Source organism: Mustela putorius, unplaced genomic scaffold, assembly GCF_011764305.1.
Source record: "Mustela putorius furo isolate JIRA1106 unplaced genomic scaffold, ASM1176430v1.1 tig00003962_pilon_pilon_pilon, whole genome shotgun sequence".
In the NCBI taxonomy this organism is placed as follows: Eukaryota; Metazoa; Chordata; class Mammalia; order Carnivora; family Mustelidae; genus Mustela; species Mustela putorius.
The window spans coordinates 15,511,351-15,529,105 of NW_025422106.1; the positions used below are offsets into that span (position 1 = coordinate 15,511,351).

The 17,755-nt window shown below is 37.8% G+C and overlaps 1 protein-coding gene across 15 annotated transcripts in view; it reads right to left on the reverse strand.

Annotated features, from left to right (window-relative positions):
• Nucleotides 1-17,755, reverse strand: part of SYNRG (synergin gamma) — an 84,828-nt gene that overhangs the window by 31,997 nt on the left and 35,076 nt on the right. For all 15 annotated transcript variants that reach the window (XR_006603733.1, XM_004747160.3, XM_004747165.3 and 12 more), the window contains 6 exons: nt 16,918-16,995; nt 14,357-14,553; nt 13,506-13,754; nt 11,669-11,802; nt 5,357-5,475; nt 5,075-5,137 (listed from right to left, as the gene is read on the reverse strand). Coding sequence is in view for 14 of the 15 variants with exons in the window: in XM_004747160.3 (XP_004747217.1) it covers nt 5,075-5,137; nt 5,357-5,475; nt 11,669-11,802; nt 13,506-13,754; nt 14,357-14,553; nt 16,918-16,995 (840 nt within the window). In the remaining variant the exon portion in view is untranslated. The remainder of the gene's footprint in view (nt 1-5,074; nt 5,138-5,356; nt 5,476-11,668; nt 11,803-13,505; nt 13,755-14,356; nt 14,554-16,917; nt 16,996-17,755) is intronic.

Genomic DNA, 17,755 nt, shown 5'->3' on the forward strand with positions numbered 1-17,755 from the left:
CGAAAAATCCTGCATCTAATATTCAGAATGTGAAACCCTTTGTTCATCTAGGCACTTTAAGCATATTCTTAGGTATCACTGGTCTTCCTCCAGTATATGGGGGCATTAATTGGAAGGGAACTTCAACGAAAATTTTTCAAAAGGTATCTACTTACTTGCAAAGCATTCTAGCTAAGGACACTTTTTTTTTTTTTAAAGATTTATTTATTTATTAAAAAAAGATTTATTTATGTGAGAGAGGGAGAGAGCAAGCAAGCAAGTGAGCGAGCGTGTGTGCTCATGTGAACGTAAGCAGGAGGGGCAGAGAAGCTCAAGCAGACTCTGCCCCGAGCAGGGAGCCTGATATGGGGCTGGATCTCACAACCCTGAGATCAGACCCCAGCCCACGCCAAGAATTGGACACTCAACTGACTGCACCAACTTGGTGCCCCCTGCTAAGGACACATTTTATTTTACTTTTTAAAAAGATTTTATTTATTTAAGGACACATTTTAAAGTGGTAGTTTTTCTATACCCTACAAAAAATAAGCTGACCTCATGGAAAAAAAAATTCTGAGTACTTGGGCTATTCTCGAAATCAGCCATCCCACTAAACCAATCAGTGCTTGTTCTTATTTATTAAAATTTAGAGGCATTTAAATAAGTACCAACTGCATTATTAAAAATTTCAAAGGATAGGATTTAAACCTTATATTGTGCTACTCTGAGGAAGGATTTATTGAAAATTTTTTTGTTATCGTTTTTTAGAGAAAACAAGTACAATGAATTTTCAGTAAAAAATTAAATAGACTCAATTAGGATGTTGATAAAAATCTAGACCCATGATTCTATCTTTTTTTTAAAGATTTTATTTACTTATTTGACAGAATGAGAGAGCAGGAGGGCACTAGTAGTGGAAGCAGCAGAGGAAGAGGGAGAAGAAGCAAGCTGCCTAATGAGCAGGGAGCTTACCCCTGGAGCCCAGGATCATTACCTGAGCGGAAGACAGTTGCTTAACCAACTGAGCCACCCAGGTGCCCCTAGACCCATGATTCTAAATAGAGTTCCTTTATTATTAGAGTAACATTATCACTCATAAGTATGAGGTTAGGATGCAGATGATCTTAGTTTTTCTAGTGGTGTCTAAAGGTCTTCCCTAAAATCCACTAGGTTTACCAAATAATGAAAACCAAAAGATAGACCAAATATAAATATAGCTATACCAACATCACTTATTTGGAAATGTGAGTGCTATTTCTGGAAAGTTATAAACTAAAATAAAGGCTTTAATTTCTTTGTCCAGTTTAAAATTCTGTTTGTCCCTAAAAATGAGATATAGAAACAAATGAGCTATTAAAGTATACTTCAGAGGCGCCTGGGTGACTCAGTGGGTTAAAGCCTTTGCCTTCAGCTCGGGTCATGATCCTGGGGTCCTGGGATTGAGCCCCCCATCGGGCTCTCTGCTTGGTGGGGAGCCTGCTTCTCTTTCATCCCCTCCGTCTGCCTCTCTGCCTACTTGTGATCTCTCTCTGTCAAATAAATAAAATCTTAAAAAAAAAAAAAACTGTATTTCAAACCAAAATCTAATTCTTAAAACTGTCATTAAAATAAAACAAACTTTAAATATATTGTGTTTGTAACATGATATATGCTTTGATATATCATAAGAAAGCATGGAAAAAACAATGGAAGCTGATTTAATCAATTCACCAGCATAATTCACCAACACAAAGAAATCTACTTAATATTATCAGGGAAATTTTAGAAAGAGAGGAACAGCATTCAAAATTTCTGTATTTTATGTTTTTAAGACATACAACTAATAAAACTAAAGTCAATTTCACAAATTGACAGGAGAAGCATATGTAAAACTTAAAAAAAAAATCACCCACAATTTTGGATAAGTATGTTACCGATAATACTTGTATCATTTTTGTAAATGAAAATGTAACAAGCAGCCAATTTTGTCACAGTCTAAATTTTTGATGTGCTACTTTGAAATATCTGTGAAATTGACAAGTTTTGCTTTGTTATTTTTAAAAAGAAATCACCACAGCAAACTAAACTTACTGATGAATTGTAAATATTTTCATTAGAAATGGAAGCTGGGTGAAAGGTTCAAAAAGAAAGAAAAACAGGTGGGTTTATAAGCTCAAAAACAAAGGGAACTTTGGGGCAAATAAATTAGTTGCAACTTGCATATCAGAGGATACATTAATTCTCTGAATCCTCATAAATTCCCCTCTCTACTTGTCACTTTTTAGGCCCTGAAAACATTTCAAAAGAGGTCACTTGTTGCTAAAACTTCAATAAGAAGGGTCACTTCTCCATATAGAGTATTTTCCTCATCTCTTTAAATTTACAGTTTAAACTGTAGTAGTAGGAAAAAAGGAAATAATATTAATCTGTCACTTAGTAACCTATAAAAACCACAGTTCTGAACACAATACTACATGATTTTTCATAAATTCTATGATACTAACATACTTGATGCATTCAGGCCATTGTATGTATGTATCTGACAGAAAGAGAGAAATCACAAGTAGGCAAAGAGACAGGCAGAGAGGGGGAAGCAGGCTCTCTGCTAAGCAGAGTGCCTGACATGGGGCTTGATCCTAGGACCTTGAGATCATGACCTGAGCCGAAGGCAGAGGCTTAACCCACTGAGCCACCCAGGTGCCCCTGGGCCAATGTATTTTTAACGAGAACAGAATAAAATATATTCTCCTAAAATGAACAAAGAGTTGGCAGCTCTACCTGGAACTCTCTAACTCTGAGTTAAAGTTAATACAGGAATGAAAGCAAGCCAGCACACATGGCAGTAACAGTATGGGGTTCTGTTACTACAGTTCTCTAAGAGCAGCACGAAGGTACTGCTTCCATTCTGATGGCACCACTGTCTTTCCCAGGAACAGCACACCTATGATAAGATCTTTACTACCACCCTAAGCAAAGAACTCTGATATTAAACCTTGCTCTTTACTCCAAACTCACCTTGGCCTGAGAGGTAGGTGAGGAAAGCACTGCTGGGAGTCAAACCCAACTAACAAGCCCAAGTTCCTCTAGGGTTTTGCGGATTTTTTTTTTTTTTTTGCGTTTTAAAAAGATTTATTATTTTAGAGAAAGAGAGCATGTGACTGAGCAGGGGGAGAGGGAGACAGAATCCTGAAGTAGACTCCCGGCTGAGGGCAACCCCAGGACAGAGATTGTGACCTGAGCCAAATCAAGAGTTGGCCCTCAACAGACTGAAACACCCAGGTGCCCCAAGTTTCCTCTAAAGTTTATCTTTGTACTCCTAGTGCTTAACACAGGCACTGAGGAAAAAAGTTATTACATCCTAAAGGCTAGAATGAAACAAGGAAACACTTTTGGAACCTAACAGCCTAAGAGAGAGAATATTTTTAGAATTGGTGGGTTTCTCTTTTATAGATACTTAAATAGTACATTAAAAAATTTTTTTTAAAGATTTATTTTTGCAGGCGCCTGGATGACTCAGTGGGTTAAAGCCTCTGCCTTCAGCTCAGGTCATGATCCCAGGGTCATGGGATCGAACCTGGTATCGGGCTTTCTGCTCCAAGGGGAGCCTGCTTACTCCTCTCTCTCTCTCTCTCTGCCTACTTGTGATCTTTGTCTGTCACATAAATAAATAAAATCTTAAAAAAAAAAAAAAAGATTTATTTTTGCAACAGAGAGGGAGAGAGAGAGAGTACACAAGTGAGGCAGGGGACAGTAGAGGGAGAGGGAGGAGCAGGCTCCCTGCAGAGCAAAGAACCTGATGCCGGGCTCCATCCCAGCACTCTGGGACCATGACCTGGACAGAAGGCAGACACTTAAAAGACTGATCTACAGGCACCCTAAGAAGTACACTTATTCCTTGAACTTTCACACATACATTACCTTTCCTATTATCTCCTCTCACTTCCCCTGCCCACTCCCACCCTCTTGGACAGAAGGGTGAGAACAAATGATTATCAAAGAATGTTCCAAATTTGAGCACTCAGTACACAAACGTAGAATATGGATGGCACTGTACTCAGGAAGAAATCCTCCTGAGAGTATACAGATATCATAGCATGTGCAGCTAAACTTGGAAGGACATAATGGATTATGTCCATTATGGATTATCTATGGATTATCTAAACCCTACATATCAGGTTAGTTTTTAACCACAAATACAACTTCCAGTCTTTATACATATGGCTCTCAAACTATCATTCTATATTCCCTTCTACTCTAAGCCCATCTATAAATTCCTCTTATCTTATTAAATTATAGCCAATTCTGAAAAATCTTAAAAAGACTGGTTGCTACTTTTGCATAGTCCACAGACTGAAAACAGTTCAAGTTCTTGTTAAACATTAAAATAAAGGAGACCAGTCAGAGCCCTCCATTTGATACAGAAGTCTAACTTGGCTTGAAGGCTTCCAGTGAAAGAGAACACACTAGATTCAAAAGAAATTGCCTCAGGGCGCCTGGGTAGCTCAGTGGGTTAAAGCCTCTGCCTGCAGCTCAGGTCATGATCCCAGGGTCAGGGGATAGAGCCCCAAATGGTGCCCCACATCGGGCTCCCTCCTCAGTGGGGGGTCTGCTTCCTCCTCTCTCTCTGCCTGCCCCTCTGCCTACTTGTGATCTCTGTCAAATAAATAAATAAAATCTTGAGAAAAAAAAAAAGAAAAAAGAAATTGCCTCAATTGGGGGTTTGCCCTTAATTTTAGAAAATAATTTCCAATAGCTGAACCATATTTTGCTTCTTATAGTTTGTAGTGGCACAAAGCCAAAAAATCCTCTTACACATAATATAATAAAGACATGTTCAGAAGTGAAACTGAAAGAACCATGATTCACATACCTGTACCCCTGGGGCAAATAATACATTATATGTTAATAAAATAACTTAAAAATATCTTTTATTAAAAAACGAGGGGTACCTGGCTGGCTTAGAGGAACATGCAACTCTTGATCTTGGGGCCATAAGTTCAAGCCCCATGTAGAGATTACTTGTAATCTGTGTAGAGGTTACTTAAAATAAAAAAACAAAACAAAAAAAAAAAAAAACCCAGAAGTAATTTATCCATTTAAGGAATCAAAAGCTTACCTGAAGATTTACTCTCTGCTGTCTGTTCGAGTTCTCTGAAAGCACTGTATTTATCACCAGGCTCTGTGATGAAAAGACAAAAAGTCCATTAAGTTTAGGAATCTTTAAAAAAAAAAAAAGTTTAGGAATCTTGATATTAAAACTCAAGGAAGTAAGTAAGGCAGATTGGATTAGTCATACATACTTGACACATGGTGTAAACATTTTATACATTTCTCACAAAAGGTCACCACTAAAATGGGTTTACCTTCATAGGTTTATGAATTGACAATGTGTTTTTACCTCCAAATGGAATAGTATTTTCAGAGGACTTCTCAGTTGCAATTCCTTTAAACACAGCATATTTATCCATGGAAGCTGATGCTTTAGTTCCAGGAAGTGGCATCAACAAAGAAGGGGCACTATAAGGGAAAATGAAATGTTTCTTAATGACAAGAACACTGAATCCTTCCCTTATCATCAAGTAGAAGCTTAGGATTGAAATGGTAAATAGGTACTACCTGGTTAAAACTCATGGCTCCTTGCTTTAAAAGTTAGAAACTATTTATATTCACCACAGAAGGGAGAACGCTCTTTTTTTTTTTTTAAACATCCTTTTTTCTTGGAAAAATATACTGACACACCACCCATGTGATAATTCTTTGCTTGATTATCTGAAGTGGGGTCAGACCTACACTGACCATCTAATCATCTCCGTAAGCCACAAAAACAGTTGGAATGGCACTGGGAATAGATTCTCTTAGAATGATGACCTCCTAGAATTTTAACTTAAGGTCCGTAAAGTGGCAAAAGTGAACTGTTCCAAATATGTACACCCAATATTTTAGAGTAAATTCTGTTAACCTTAATGTAAATTATTCTTTGAAATGAGTTCAGACTGCAGAGGTAGAATAGTTAAGATAAACATCTGTTTATGAAATGTTCAGGCCAAGATGTAAATTGTTCTTATTTGATCTTACTGCATTGCTTACTGGCAGAAGTTCACACATCTGATAAGCAGCAGTAGAGTTAATACAATTTACATTTTTACAAGGATCACATCAGCGCTTCCAGAAGCTATCTTTGTAGCAAAACAACATTCACTTAAAATTAGATAAAGATACTTTTGCCTGTGGACATATTTCTCACTGGATGGAAAAATAGTGTAATGAGTACTATCTGTGTGGGTAATTCTTGGATGGCTTAAACACACACTATAAAAGCACTGCCCCCCCTTTTTTCTTATCACACCCAGACAGCTCCCTGGAAGAACAACTTTACATATGAATGACTACGTTCCACCACTAGTTTGTGTCATTCAATACCACACACACAAGTTATATAAATGGATTTCTATTGAGTTCTTTGCCCTGAAGCAAAAATCTTCCACAGTCATTTAAATCGTCTTATCAGCGGCCTACAAGCAAGGTAAAAAACCCAGCTCCCGCACTTGCATGCTAATGAAGGTCCACAGTGCTATAGGACTTAGTGCTATGAAATATTATAATTTCACACCTCTACCAAACAGCTGCAATGTATTTGATCTTGACAAACAGGTCATCATCTATACATTATAGGTGGATTTTTTAAGCTCCATAAACAATTAAACTACAACTCATTGAGCAGAATGTTACATATAAATAAAAGTAATTAATGCTTGAGGGGGAAAAAAATCACAAAGTTGAACAACCTATTTGTTTTTCTTGAACTGCCAACTTCAGTTACAGCCTTGTAAAGCCCACTGGTAAGATCTACTAAATATGACCTATAATTGATTTTTATTAATTTTAAAATTATTTTCAGGATTGGAAAAAAATAGAGGACCTTCAAGGTAATGAAATACTGATTGAAGTTAACAAAATAAAATTCTACTCAAAAAAAAAAAAAAACTTGCTGACTCAGACTGTAATATTTTGCATATTACAAATGAATAATTCATTTTAATTATCTGAAATTCTTAGGGGAAAAAAAAACCAAACTGTAATCACCATGACAGTGTTTAGGCCAATTACATAAAGTATTTATCTATTCCAAATATGAAAACTGTTTTCTACTCTTTAATACTAGTGAAAGATACTCAGTGAGAGAGGTACATTCTTTTAATAAGACGAGGCATTCTGTTGAAAGATAAGACTTAGAATTTGGCCACCAAAAAAAAAAAAGTATTTTGCTTTTTCTCAGTGTGTCCATTTGTTTTACACTCACTGCATGTGGCTGTCATTGATGATTTTACTGAGTTGCTTACCCTGTTAAATGCAAGCCTGCTAAACAGGCTTGAGTCATGGAAACTTAATCAAGGCAAAAGGGCCCACAGTGACCACCTGGCCGAGTAGAGACAAGCCCTCTGCTGAAAACATCCACAGGCCCTAACAGACCAATGGGCTATTTGGCAACATCACTAAATAGGGAAAATTCCATTTGTGGCTACACTACCCCACCTTCCCCCTTCAAAAATAGCTCCCATGGGGAGCCTGGGTGGCTCAGTGGTTTAAAGCCTCTGCCTTCGGCTCTGGTGGTGATCCCAGAGTCCTGGGATAGAGTGCCCCCCCCCCCGCCCCCACGGCAGGCTCTCTGCTCAGCGGGGAGCCTGTTGCTCCTCTCTGCCTGCCTCTCTGTCTACTTGTGATCTCTGTCAAATAATAAATAAAAACCTTTTAAAAAATTAAAAATAAAAAAAAAAACCCATAAATAAAAACAGCTCCTATCCACTGCCTGGTGGTCTCTCCTTTGCACTCCAGCCTGCTGCTCCCTTGCAGTGTATTCAATAAATTCTATTTCCTTTGTTCTGCCTGGGGGGAATCCTTTCACCGCCCGTACACTGGCCTCCACCTGATTATCACCTCACATTTGGGGACACCCCAACCCCAATATGATCGGACAGACACCACACTAAATACTGTCACTTAAAAAGTAAAATGAGGCTAACCAATTCAAAACCCCTCCACCTTAATCCTTTTTGAACTCTTTTATCCTTGGTCTGTGGTGTTTCCTGTTCCAGGCTCCCCAGTGCTGGCTCACAGTTAAGTATTTTGGGAATGGATAAATGAACGACACTGCTGACTTCCACATTCCCTTTCATGCTGATTCAAGTGCTATTTCTCCTCTGACACTCAGTTCGACACTGAGTCTGACCAATTTCTCAAGCGCACACTTTTCAGTGCCTGACTCTAAACCCAGAGTACTTTCATTATCTCATCATAGGATTACTATGGCAGTTGAATTTACCCCACACAGTAGCCGGGATCCCTTTCCTCAGGCCACTTCTTATCTCTAAAATACTTTACAAATTACGTCATAAATCATAAGCCATCCCACATTGGTGCTGCCCTTAACTGAGATTTTTTTTTTTTTTTCACAGACTAACAGGAGTCTCCACCCCAGCCTACTTCTAACACCTTACTTGGCTTTTCATCTTCTCGGACAAATAATGCCCATTTTTTGCTTAAAAGTGCTGCCCAAGGGGTGTCTGGGTAGTTCAATCCTTTAAGAGTCCAAGTCTTGGTCTTAGCTCAGGTCTTGGTCTCAGGGTCCTGAGATCAAGTCCTGTGATGGGCTCCACACTGGGTATGGAGCCTGTTAAAAAAAAAAAAAATGCTCACCTAGCCTTAGCCATTTATATCATCATTTAACAAACAACTCTTTAAAATAAACTCATAATATGGAATATAAATCATAAACTAGGGAATTCATTATACAGGTACACACACACACACAAAAAGACTGAAGGACCAATTCTAAGAGAATTTTTTATCAGATATAATAAATACCCAGATAAAACTCAGCTTCTTTATAGCAGGAACTGCATTTTCTGCTTTTATAGTTCTGGTGCCTACCCCAATGTCTGGCATATAGCAGATGGTAAGTAAATGTTTTTCAATGTGTAAATAAACAATGAGTGTGGATTCTTAGACATGAGCAAAATGTTTTCATGTAAGCATGGAAGTAATCAAGTCAGAACTGAAAAAAAAAAAAAAGCCTACAGAGTATGACTGTGTATGAAAGTAAACTATTATGTGGAGATAATGCCACACAAAATTGCTAATATCCCATGAATCTTGGACTAGGCCAACATCTTAAAGCTTTCTATGCCCAAACTTCAACTTCACCCACTAAGGGTTTTTTTTCTTTCCCCGGAGGAGTAAACCACTAATTTGGTTTATAACCTACATACTGCAACACCTTCATTCAATAATCCTTTATTTATTTATTTTTTTAAGATTTTATTTATTTATTTGACAGACAGAGATTACAAGTAGGCAGAGAGGCAGGCAGAGAGGAGGAAGCAGACTCTCTGCTGAGCAGAGAGCCCGATGCGGGGCTCGATCCCAGGACCCTGGGATCATGACCTGAGCCGAAGGCAGAGGCTTTAACCCACTGAGCCACCCAGGTGCCCCAATAATCCTTTATTAATTACATAATATTGCTAGGGACTACAAATATTGCCAGGAAAGACCTTCATCAAGTACAATAGCCTAGTAAGGGAAACAGATAAACCAGTCATCGGGGCCCAGACATCTATGCGGCACCAGGGCAGTAAAGAGGGAGGGCCCTCATCTTTGAGGTGCCAACTGATGCAGAGAGGTTAGTAAACACTTCCTATGTTAAACTGATTTTTGAAGTAGAACCAGAAAGAACTCTTGAGAGAATTTCAGATTGAAGAAGGGTAAAGGTCAGAAACCTGAAAAAGTACGGTCAGTGCAGAGTCCTCATGGCACGGCTGGAGCATAAGCTGTGGGGGAAGAGCAACGGTCGAGAGGACAGGCAGGGGCAAGAGCACATCCAGCCTTTTTCATGCCAAGCAGAGCTGACAGAGTTGGTGGTGGTAAAGGAGAGAGCATGGAACTAAAGATAAAGGACATGTTTCTGATTTGGTGACTGGATATGGTGACCTGATTCACCAAGGAAGGGAACAGTGATTTTTAACACATTTTTATTTAGCTTTGAGTAGGAAAACACTGAATCTAATGTTATGCAGGTAACAGCAGATGCCCTGGGTCATTCAGGTAGGTTCTAGAGAGTAGAACATATATATTTTGTTTGAAGGAAGAGACAGGAAAAAGAAGTATTATTATGTATCTATTGGTTAACTGTGTGCCACTGTAGTGGGTTTGGAAATCACTGTTATTTTATAGTCCCACCCTTCAAATGTTTCTCCTCTGTGGCACTTATGGTTACCTGACAAATTCTTAAAATCAGGATAATAATTCTTTTCCTAATCTGTTTTTTAAATTTTTAAAAAATATTTTATTTATTTATTTGAGAGAGAAAGAGAGACAGCCAGAGGCGGAAACATAAGCAGGGGAAGTAGAAGAGGGAGAAGCAGGCTTCCCATTGAGCAAGGAGCTTGATGTGGGGCTTGATTCCAGGACCCTGCAATCATGACCTGAGCCGGAGACAGACATTTAACAACTGAGCCACCCAGGCACCCCTCTTTTCTTAATTTGTAGTTACCTACAAAGCCTATCCCTTAGTTCTTGTTACAGTGTATACGCAGGAAGCATTAAGAGATAATCAATTGGTTAAAATGGAAAAGATAAATGATACTGCATAAATAGGAACGTAAGAGAAATGGTAAACGTATCCAAACAGAAACAAGTTCCAAAAATAACCAGAGAAATTCCTAACTGCTTGCTCAAAGTCTGGTATATTCTACTCTATGGAAGAAGTAGTATCTAAAAACTTTTTTTTTTTAAGGTTTTATATATTTGAGAGAAAGAGAGAGAGAACAAGGAGGGTGAGAGGGAGAAGAAGCAGACAACCTTCTGAGCAGGGAGCCCAATGCCACCCAGGCACCCCTAAAAACTTTTAAAAAATAATGGAAAGGTGCTGGCAACATATTGAGTCAGTTACCATAACCTAAAAGTGAAGCTAGTACACAAGCATTACAGAAACAGTTATGTAACTATATATGCAAAAAAATGAACAGAAATCTGAAGGCCTAAAAGTCACTGATATCAAACATAAAGGAGAAATGAATAAATAATCACATTTAGATTTCTGAATTATTATTTCTGTGGAAAATCAACAGCATGTTATACTGTAAAAATATCATATTATGTGGCCCTGTCTAAAAAACTTTTCAACAGCCAACGACTTGCTTCTGATAAGAGAACATGAAGTCATCACCATACAGGTACACTTGGCTATAATCAGGTTTATTTTTATAATCAGGTTTATAAATTTTACTTTTTTTAAAGATTTTATTTATTTGAAAGACAGAGATCACAAGTAGGCAGAGAGGCAGTCAGAGAAAGAGAGGAGGAAGCAGGCTTCCCGCTGAGCAGAGAGCCTGATGATGCGATGCGATGCAGGGCTCAATCCAAGGACCCTGAGATCATGACCTGAGCTGAAGGCAGGCGCCCCTGTAATCAGACTTATAGCACAGGCAAAGAAAAAAATATTGGCAAGTGGTGTGTACTGGGAGGAAATGGTAGTGCTAAAGTTTTGGGTGGACAATGTGGAGAAAAGTTTCAAGGGTAAAACAATAATAAAGAGAGAATAATCAAGGAAAGCACGAGAGTAAGAAGTCTTAACTTTCTTACGTAGGCTTCTCACTATAGATGCCCCTTTCTCAATTATTAAACACAATGTTAACTATATCCAACTGTTTTCTACCTGTTTCCATGCTGGGAATTACTTGTTTTTGAAGAAGCAGGCAACTCCTGGAAATCAGTGAATGAGTCATCAAGGGATCCTGACTTAGAAGCATCTTGAAAATCCTGGAAGTCGTCTTCTTCTGGTTTTACCACCTACGTTTATAGAGGACATTTAAATAGAGAGATTGAATTGATACAAGAGTAAATAACAAATTTACAACTGTCAAACTCAAAAACTACCTTTTAAATCTCCCAGTTTAGGTACCTAAATTAGGTAAGCATGACTATCTAATTTTAGAAGAACACACTTTAGATATAACACAACTCCAGTATCCAAAGCAAGAATCTGTCTTGTATTTTTTTATTGCGGGGGCAGGGTGGGGTGGTGGGAGGGTCAAAGGGAGAGGGAGAGAGAGACAGAATCTTAAGCAGACTTCACCCCCAGTGTGGAGCCTGACACATGGCTCAATCTCACCCATAAAATCACGACTTGAGCCAAAATCGAGTCAGAAGCTTAACTGACTAAGCCACCCAGGTACCCCCGTCCTGTATTTTTAGATACAAGACAAGAACTAACTTTCTGGCAAACGAACTAATCTACACAATTTTAAAATAGCTGAATCATATGTGCTATGAAGTGTGTAAACCTGGCGATTCAAAGACCTGTACCCCTGGGGCTAATAATACATTATATGTTAATAAAAAAATTATAAAAACAGCTAAATCACATTTATTACTGAGAACCTGCCATCTTTAAAAAACATTTTATACATGATGTGAATTACAAAAGTGATACAAGCTTGTTATAATCCATTAAAATATGTATAAAATCAACAATGAACACTGACTCCTAATCACATGCTCTGAAAGTTAAGAACTGTGAACAGTTCACTTGTTTTACAGAAAAATGAGCTTATACTACATTGTTCTGCACTTGAAAAAAAAAGATGCAATTATAACGTGGACATTTTTTGCATGTTGTACATGTAGTAGTTCATTCATTTTAATGATAAAATAGTTTACCACTATATGGATGAAGCCAAATTTATTTAACCTTCCTTCCTCTGAGGGACATTTAGTTATTTCTAACTTTTTACTCTAACAAACAATGCTGTGGAAAATATCCTTGCATATTTTTGTTCATCTGAGTTACTATTTCTTTTTTTTTTTTTAAAGATTTTATTTATTTATTTGACAGACAGAGATTACAAGTAAGCAGAGAGAGAGGAGGAAGCAGGCTCCCTGCTGAGCAGAGAGCCCGATGTGGGGCTCGATCCCAGGACGCTGGGATCATGACCTGAGCCGAAGGCAGAGGCTTCAACCCACTGAGCCACCCAGGCGCCCCTGAGTTACTATTTCTATGGGACAGATTCCTAACAGTGTGACTGCGAGGTCAGAAAATACAGACATTTATAATTTGGGTAGCTATTGCCAAACCTGCCTTCCAAGAAGGCTGTACCAGCAAACCATTTTCCCTGACACTATTATGTTTTCTAAACTTTTTGCTAATCTGAGAAGTGAAAAATAAATGGAAACATTTGAATTTCAGGTTTAGTAGCTCTTCCAAAAGACACAGTCTAGGAATTTAGTTAACCTCATTAAGCTTGATGTTTAAAATGAATATACTAAAAAGAACTATATAAACTTTTAGCCAAAATTCAAATCCCTTAAGGTGCAAGAAATTTCTTCATTTTTTTAAAACAATGAGAAATTAAATTTTGTATTGTTTTACTACTGTTTAATTTTCACCTCCAGTGTCCATTATAATACAACAATCTTCTCTGCATCCTTGGAAAAAAAGCTGTCCAGATTCACCTTCAGGGATTATTTGGAATATACACAGCTTCTCCACTTACCTGATTTGCAGGGTAAGATGACATGAAGCCACTAGAAGCCTGGGCTGCAGCTCCCCCAACTGGTCCAACAAGGTTAATGCCCATAACTGGCTGTCCGAGGTTGAGGGGTATGGAGCCTGCAGGGCCTGAAGACATCCCAGTTGGCTGACTCACCCCAGTAGGCAAAGTCATAGGAAAGCCACTTAAAGTTGGAATAGGAGCGGCTGGAAATTGACTTAAAGCATCAGGACTCATGGCAGGAACACCCCTCTATACAGAATAGAAGGAAAATGGGAACATTTTAGGGGATTGCAAACCACATACAATCTAAATTCAGCAAAGGGAGACCTAAATATACAAGTAGTTCTGAAAGCTTTCCAACCGGGAGTTCCAAAACTCATGAATTTGATACAAGAAAATAACTTACAAGGTCATGTAAACCTAGTATCAGGCAAAGAAATGGTTAACACAGCTCAATGGTGACACTGTACTCTCTGACAAGTTCGGATGATTCATTATAATCGAATCATTTAAAATGATTTTGTATTATGAGAAAAACTGCTACCAGACCAAGAATACTTTATATTTAAGGAATTTTAAACAAGGCCTTCAAAAACAAGAAGCGTAATTTCATCTATTACTGAATAACTTTCAAGTTCAGAAAGGGTACAGTTAGATCAGAGAATGTTAATACACTAAACAGTCTTTAAACAAAGGAATATACTGCTAGAATGTGCATATAAAACTATACATTTTGAAGTACTGTATCCTAAAAATAATCTAAATTTTGACATACAGGAAGTTCTTCAACATTGTAGTCAATAGGATTTATATTGAAAAGTTTTTGCTCTAACTTAAGAAACAACATCTACCTGTGTTACCGCTATCATGGCGAGAACAGTATAAAGCTCTTCCTTAGTCAGTCTGCCAGGTGTAGTTCGATTAGCTAAGGCCCATATCTGTCCAAGAGTTTCCCTGGGAAGTCCAGACGACATCAGAATGGGATAAAGTTTAGCAGTATCTATTCCAGTTGGAGTCATTGTGATTTCTAAAATTTTCTTATAGGCATCTATCAAGGGAAAGACCAGATTACAAATGTAAACATATTAAAGGTGACTGCTCTTGGTTGCCCTTGTTGCTGACACAAGAATAATCCTTAGTCAAACTGCTTTAACAGAACCGAAGCCATGTCAGGGTTTGAACTGCTGTAAAGATTATTCAAGCAGAAATATCCAACATAAAAAGAGAGTCTGCAGCTTAGAAGACAGGTTGGAACTTGGTCCCAAAGATGAAGATTTGGGGCTAAGAGTCAGAAAAAGTCTTAGTGCTCAAGAGAAGACAGTAACGATACTAAGACAGAGGCAGTATCAACAGAGCTGGGAAGAGTCTGCAAATAGCAGTGGGGAGGCGAGAACTAGACCAGTACCACCTGTCTCCTCCCCCAGTGGGTTAGAGGCTCTGAGCAAAAACAGCACTGGGTAAGGTACTACGGGAATAGAGCCTTCAGAGAAAGCAACTTTCAGTTAAGTTGATAGAGCAGAATACATGTTTGAAAAAAAAGGGATGGGAGGGCTCAGTGGGTTGGGGCCTCTGCCTTTGGCTTGGGTTGTGGTCCGAAGCTCCTGGGATCCAGTCTAGCTTCAGCTCAGCAGGGATCCTGTTTCTTCCTCTCTCTCTCTCTGCCTGCCTCTCTGCCTACTTGTGATCTCTTTCTGTCAAATAAATAAATAAATAAATAAATAAATAAATCTTCTTAAAAAATAAATAAATAAAAAAGAAAAAAGGGAAGGGATTGCTGAGGAATTTTTCCACAACAAATGGGGTTTCCAAAGGACAAAATGAGAAAGGTTCTTAGAGATGAGGTTGCCATATAAAATAAAGGATGTTAATATCACACGGGACATACTTTTATACTAAACAGTTATTTAGTATTTATCTGAAATTCAAAATTGAATGGATGTTGTATATGATATTTGCTAAATCTGGCAATCCTACTTAAGAGGCATTTTGGAGGATGACAGTGGGTAGGGCTAAGGCAGACAGAAAAAAAAAATGTTTAAAGCAAAAAATTTATATCCAGGATTTAAATATGGATTATAGGTTAGTAGGCTGGCTATAAAAACACATATTTTGGCTAGGAAATAATATGTGCATGTATGTTTGGAAGGAGGGAGAAAGAAATACAAGCTGGCAGAAAATGGAAGGAACTCAAAATATAATGGATCTGGGTTCTGTTTGTTTGGCTTGAACACAGAGAGGAAGAAGATGCAGATTGTCTAATGGGCACTTGGAAGAAAACCTACTTTTATGCAGTTTTCAGGGATTGGCAAAATAGAGCAAATCACACATGTTACAATATATTAAGACCCATTAACACATGCTCCTATAATCGTCATTACTGTGGGTGCATCAGCCACAGCTCAATAGAGTTATTTCCTCATAGCAGCTGAATGCAATCACAACATATGCACCTAAGGGTTTTTTTTTTTTTTTTTTTTTTGCTCAGCAGTAAAAATATACCTAAAGTAAAAAGTAAACACCACCTTCCAATGTTGAAAAAAATGCCAGTTGGTCTTTTAGTTCACATTTAAGAAAAAAGATTATTTATTTATTTATTTGACACAGAGATGCAGCAGCAAGAGAGGGAACACAAGCAGGGAGAGTGGGATGGGAGAGAAAGAAGTAGGCTCCCTGCTGCAGGGCTCTGATGCAGGGGAGCCTGATGCAGGGCTCTACCCCAGGACCCTGGGATCATGATCTGAGCCAAAGGCAGACGCTTAACAACTAAGCTACCCAGGCGCCCCTTCATATAATATCATATATCATAAGACAAATATACTTTAAAATATAAAATCACCATGAGTTCAGAAAATTACATTAAATGTATTAGTACTACTTTTTTTTTTTAAAGATTTTATACATTTATTTGAGAGACAAAGAGAGCACAAGCAGGGGGAGCAGCAGAAAAGAGGAAGCAGCAGCCTCCCCACTGAACACTGAGCCTGACGTGGGACTCAGTCCCAGGACCCTGGGATCATGACTTGAGCCGAAAGCAGACACTTAACCAACTGGGCCACCCAGGCACCCTTATTGGTACTATTCTTGAGAGGTTATTAATAATCTATGAAATAAAAATATCTTTTAAAGCATGATAAATCTAAGCAAAGCTTTTAGAAATAAAAGTCTATGATGGTCAATAAAATATTAATGCAAAACATTTCTCCCACATTTATATAGCTATTTTACATATAAGGCTGTCTTAAACATCAGATCTTTTAAATTTTCTGTACTTTTTCAGAAAAAAATAAACAAGAAAAATATTAAAATTCCTTCTGCATATTTTGTAACCACAAGAGTAAATATCCACAACTCTGTTTTCAACACTTAAAGTAAAATATCCAGATGGGAATGCTGAACAAAGCAGCTTTCTTACCTGGAACCAAACTCTCATTGCAAATCCAAGGAGGCATTCTGGGCTGAACGGGATCCTGTGAGGGAAATACTCCCACACCTAGGAGATAAGAGACGTTATTTAACGTACCTAACAATCCATGCAGAAGATGGGGAAACTGCACTGAGTCACCCTTTTATATAAGAAGAGTGCTGGCCGAAGATACTAAAAAAAAGTCACCAATACGATTAAAAGATTTGGTTTCTAAACAACTCTTGTACATTAACTATGTCCTAAAGAGAAAGCAAAAAAAACTAAGATGTACCAAACCAATATTCTGAATCACAGGAGGCTTGCAACATTTCACATGTATTATAAATTAAAGGAGAAAACATAACATCTGGTAGTTTAAAAATTACACACGTGAAAAAAATGTAATTGCTCAAGCTTTCCTTGCAGCTTTTAATAATATTTCTTTGCAAAGTCTGATTTTTTTTTTTTACCTGAATATGATGACACTGCTGCCTTAGATGTATAGGATTTTTAATTTTTATTTTGTTCAGAAAAATCCTCTAAAAGTTTGTCTCCTAGGCCACGCAAATTCTAATTCATCTCTACAAGCTGAGTTTATAAAAACTTGGATTTTTTTAGACAGCAGTGTGCATGGTTTATTTCAGAGAAACAAAACTATTTCTCATTGGTGACTTTTCCAGTTAAATTTTAACTTTCAACCTTTATGGAAGAACAGAAAGTGTAAGACGGGAAAAAGAGTTTTTATAAAATAAAAGGAAAAGAAATTTAAAATGAGGAAGGATTCTGATTTTGAAAAACTGGTTATCACAAAATTTTTAAAAGGAATAACTGTGCCAAAAGAATTCAG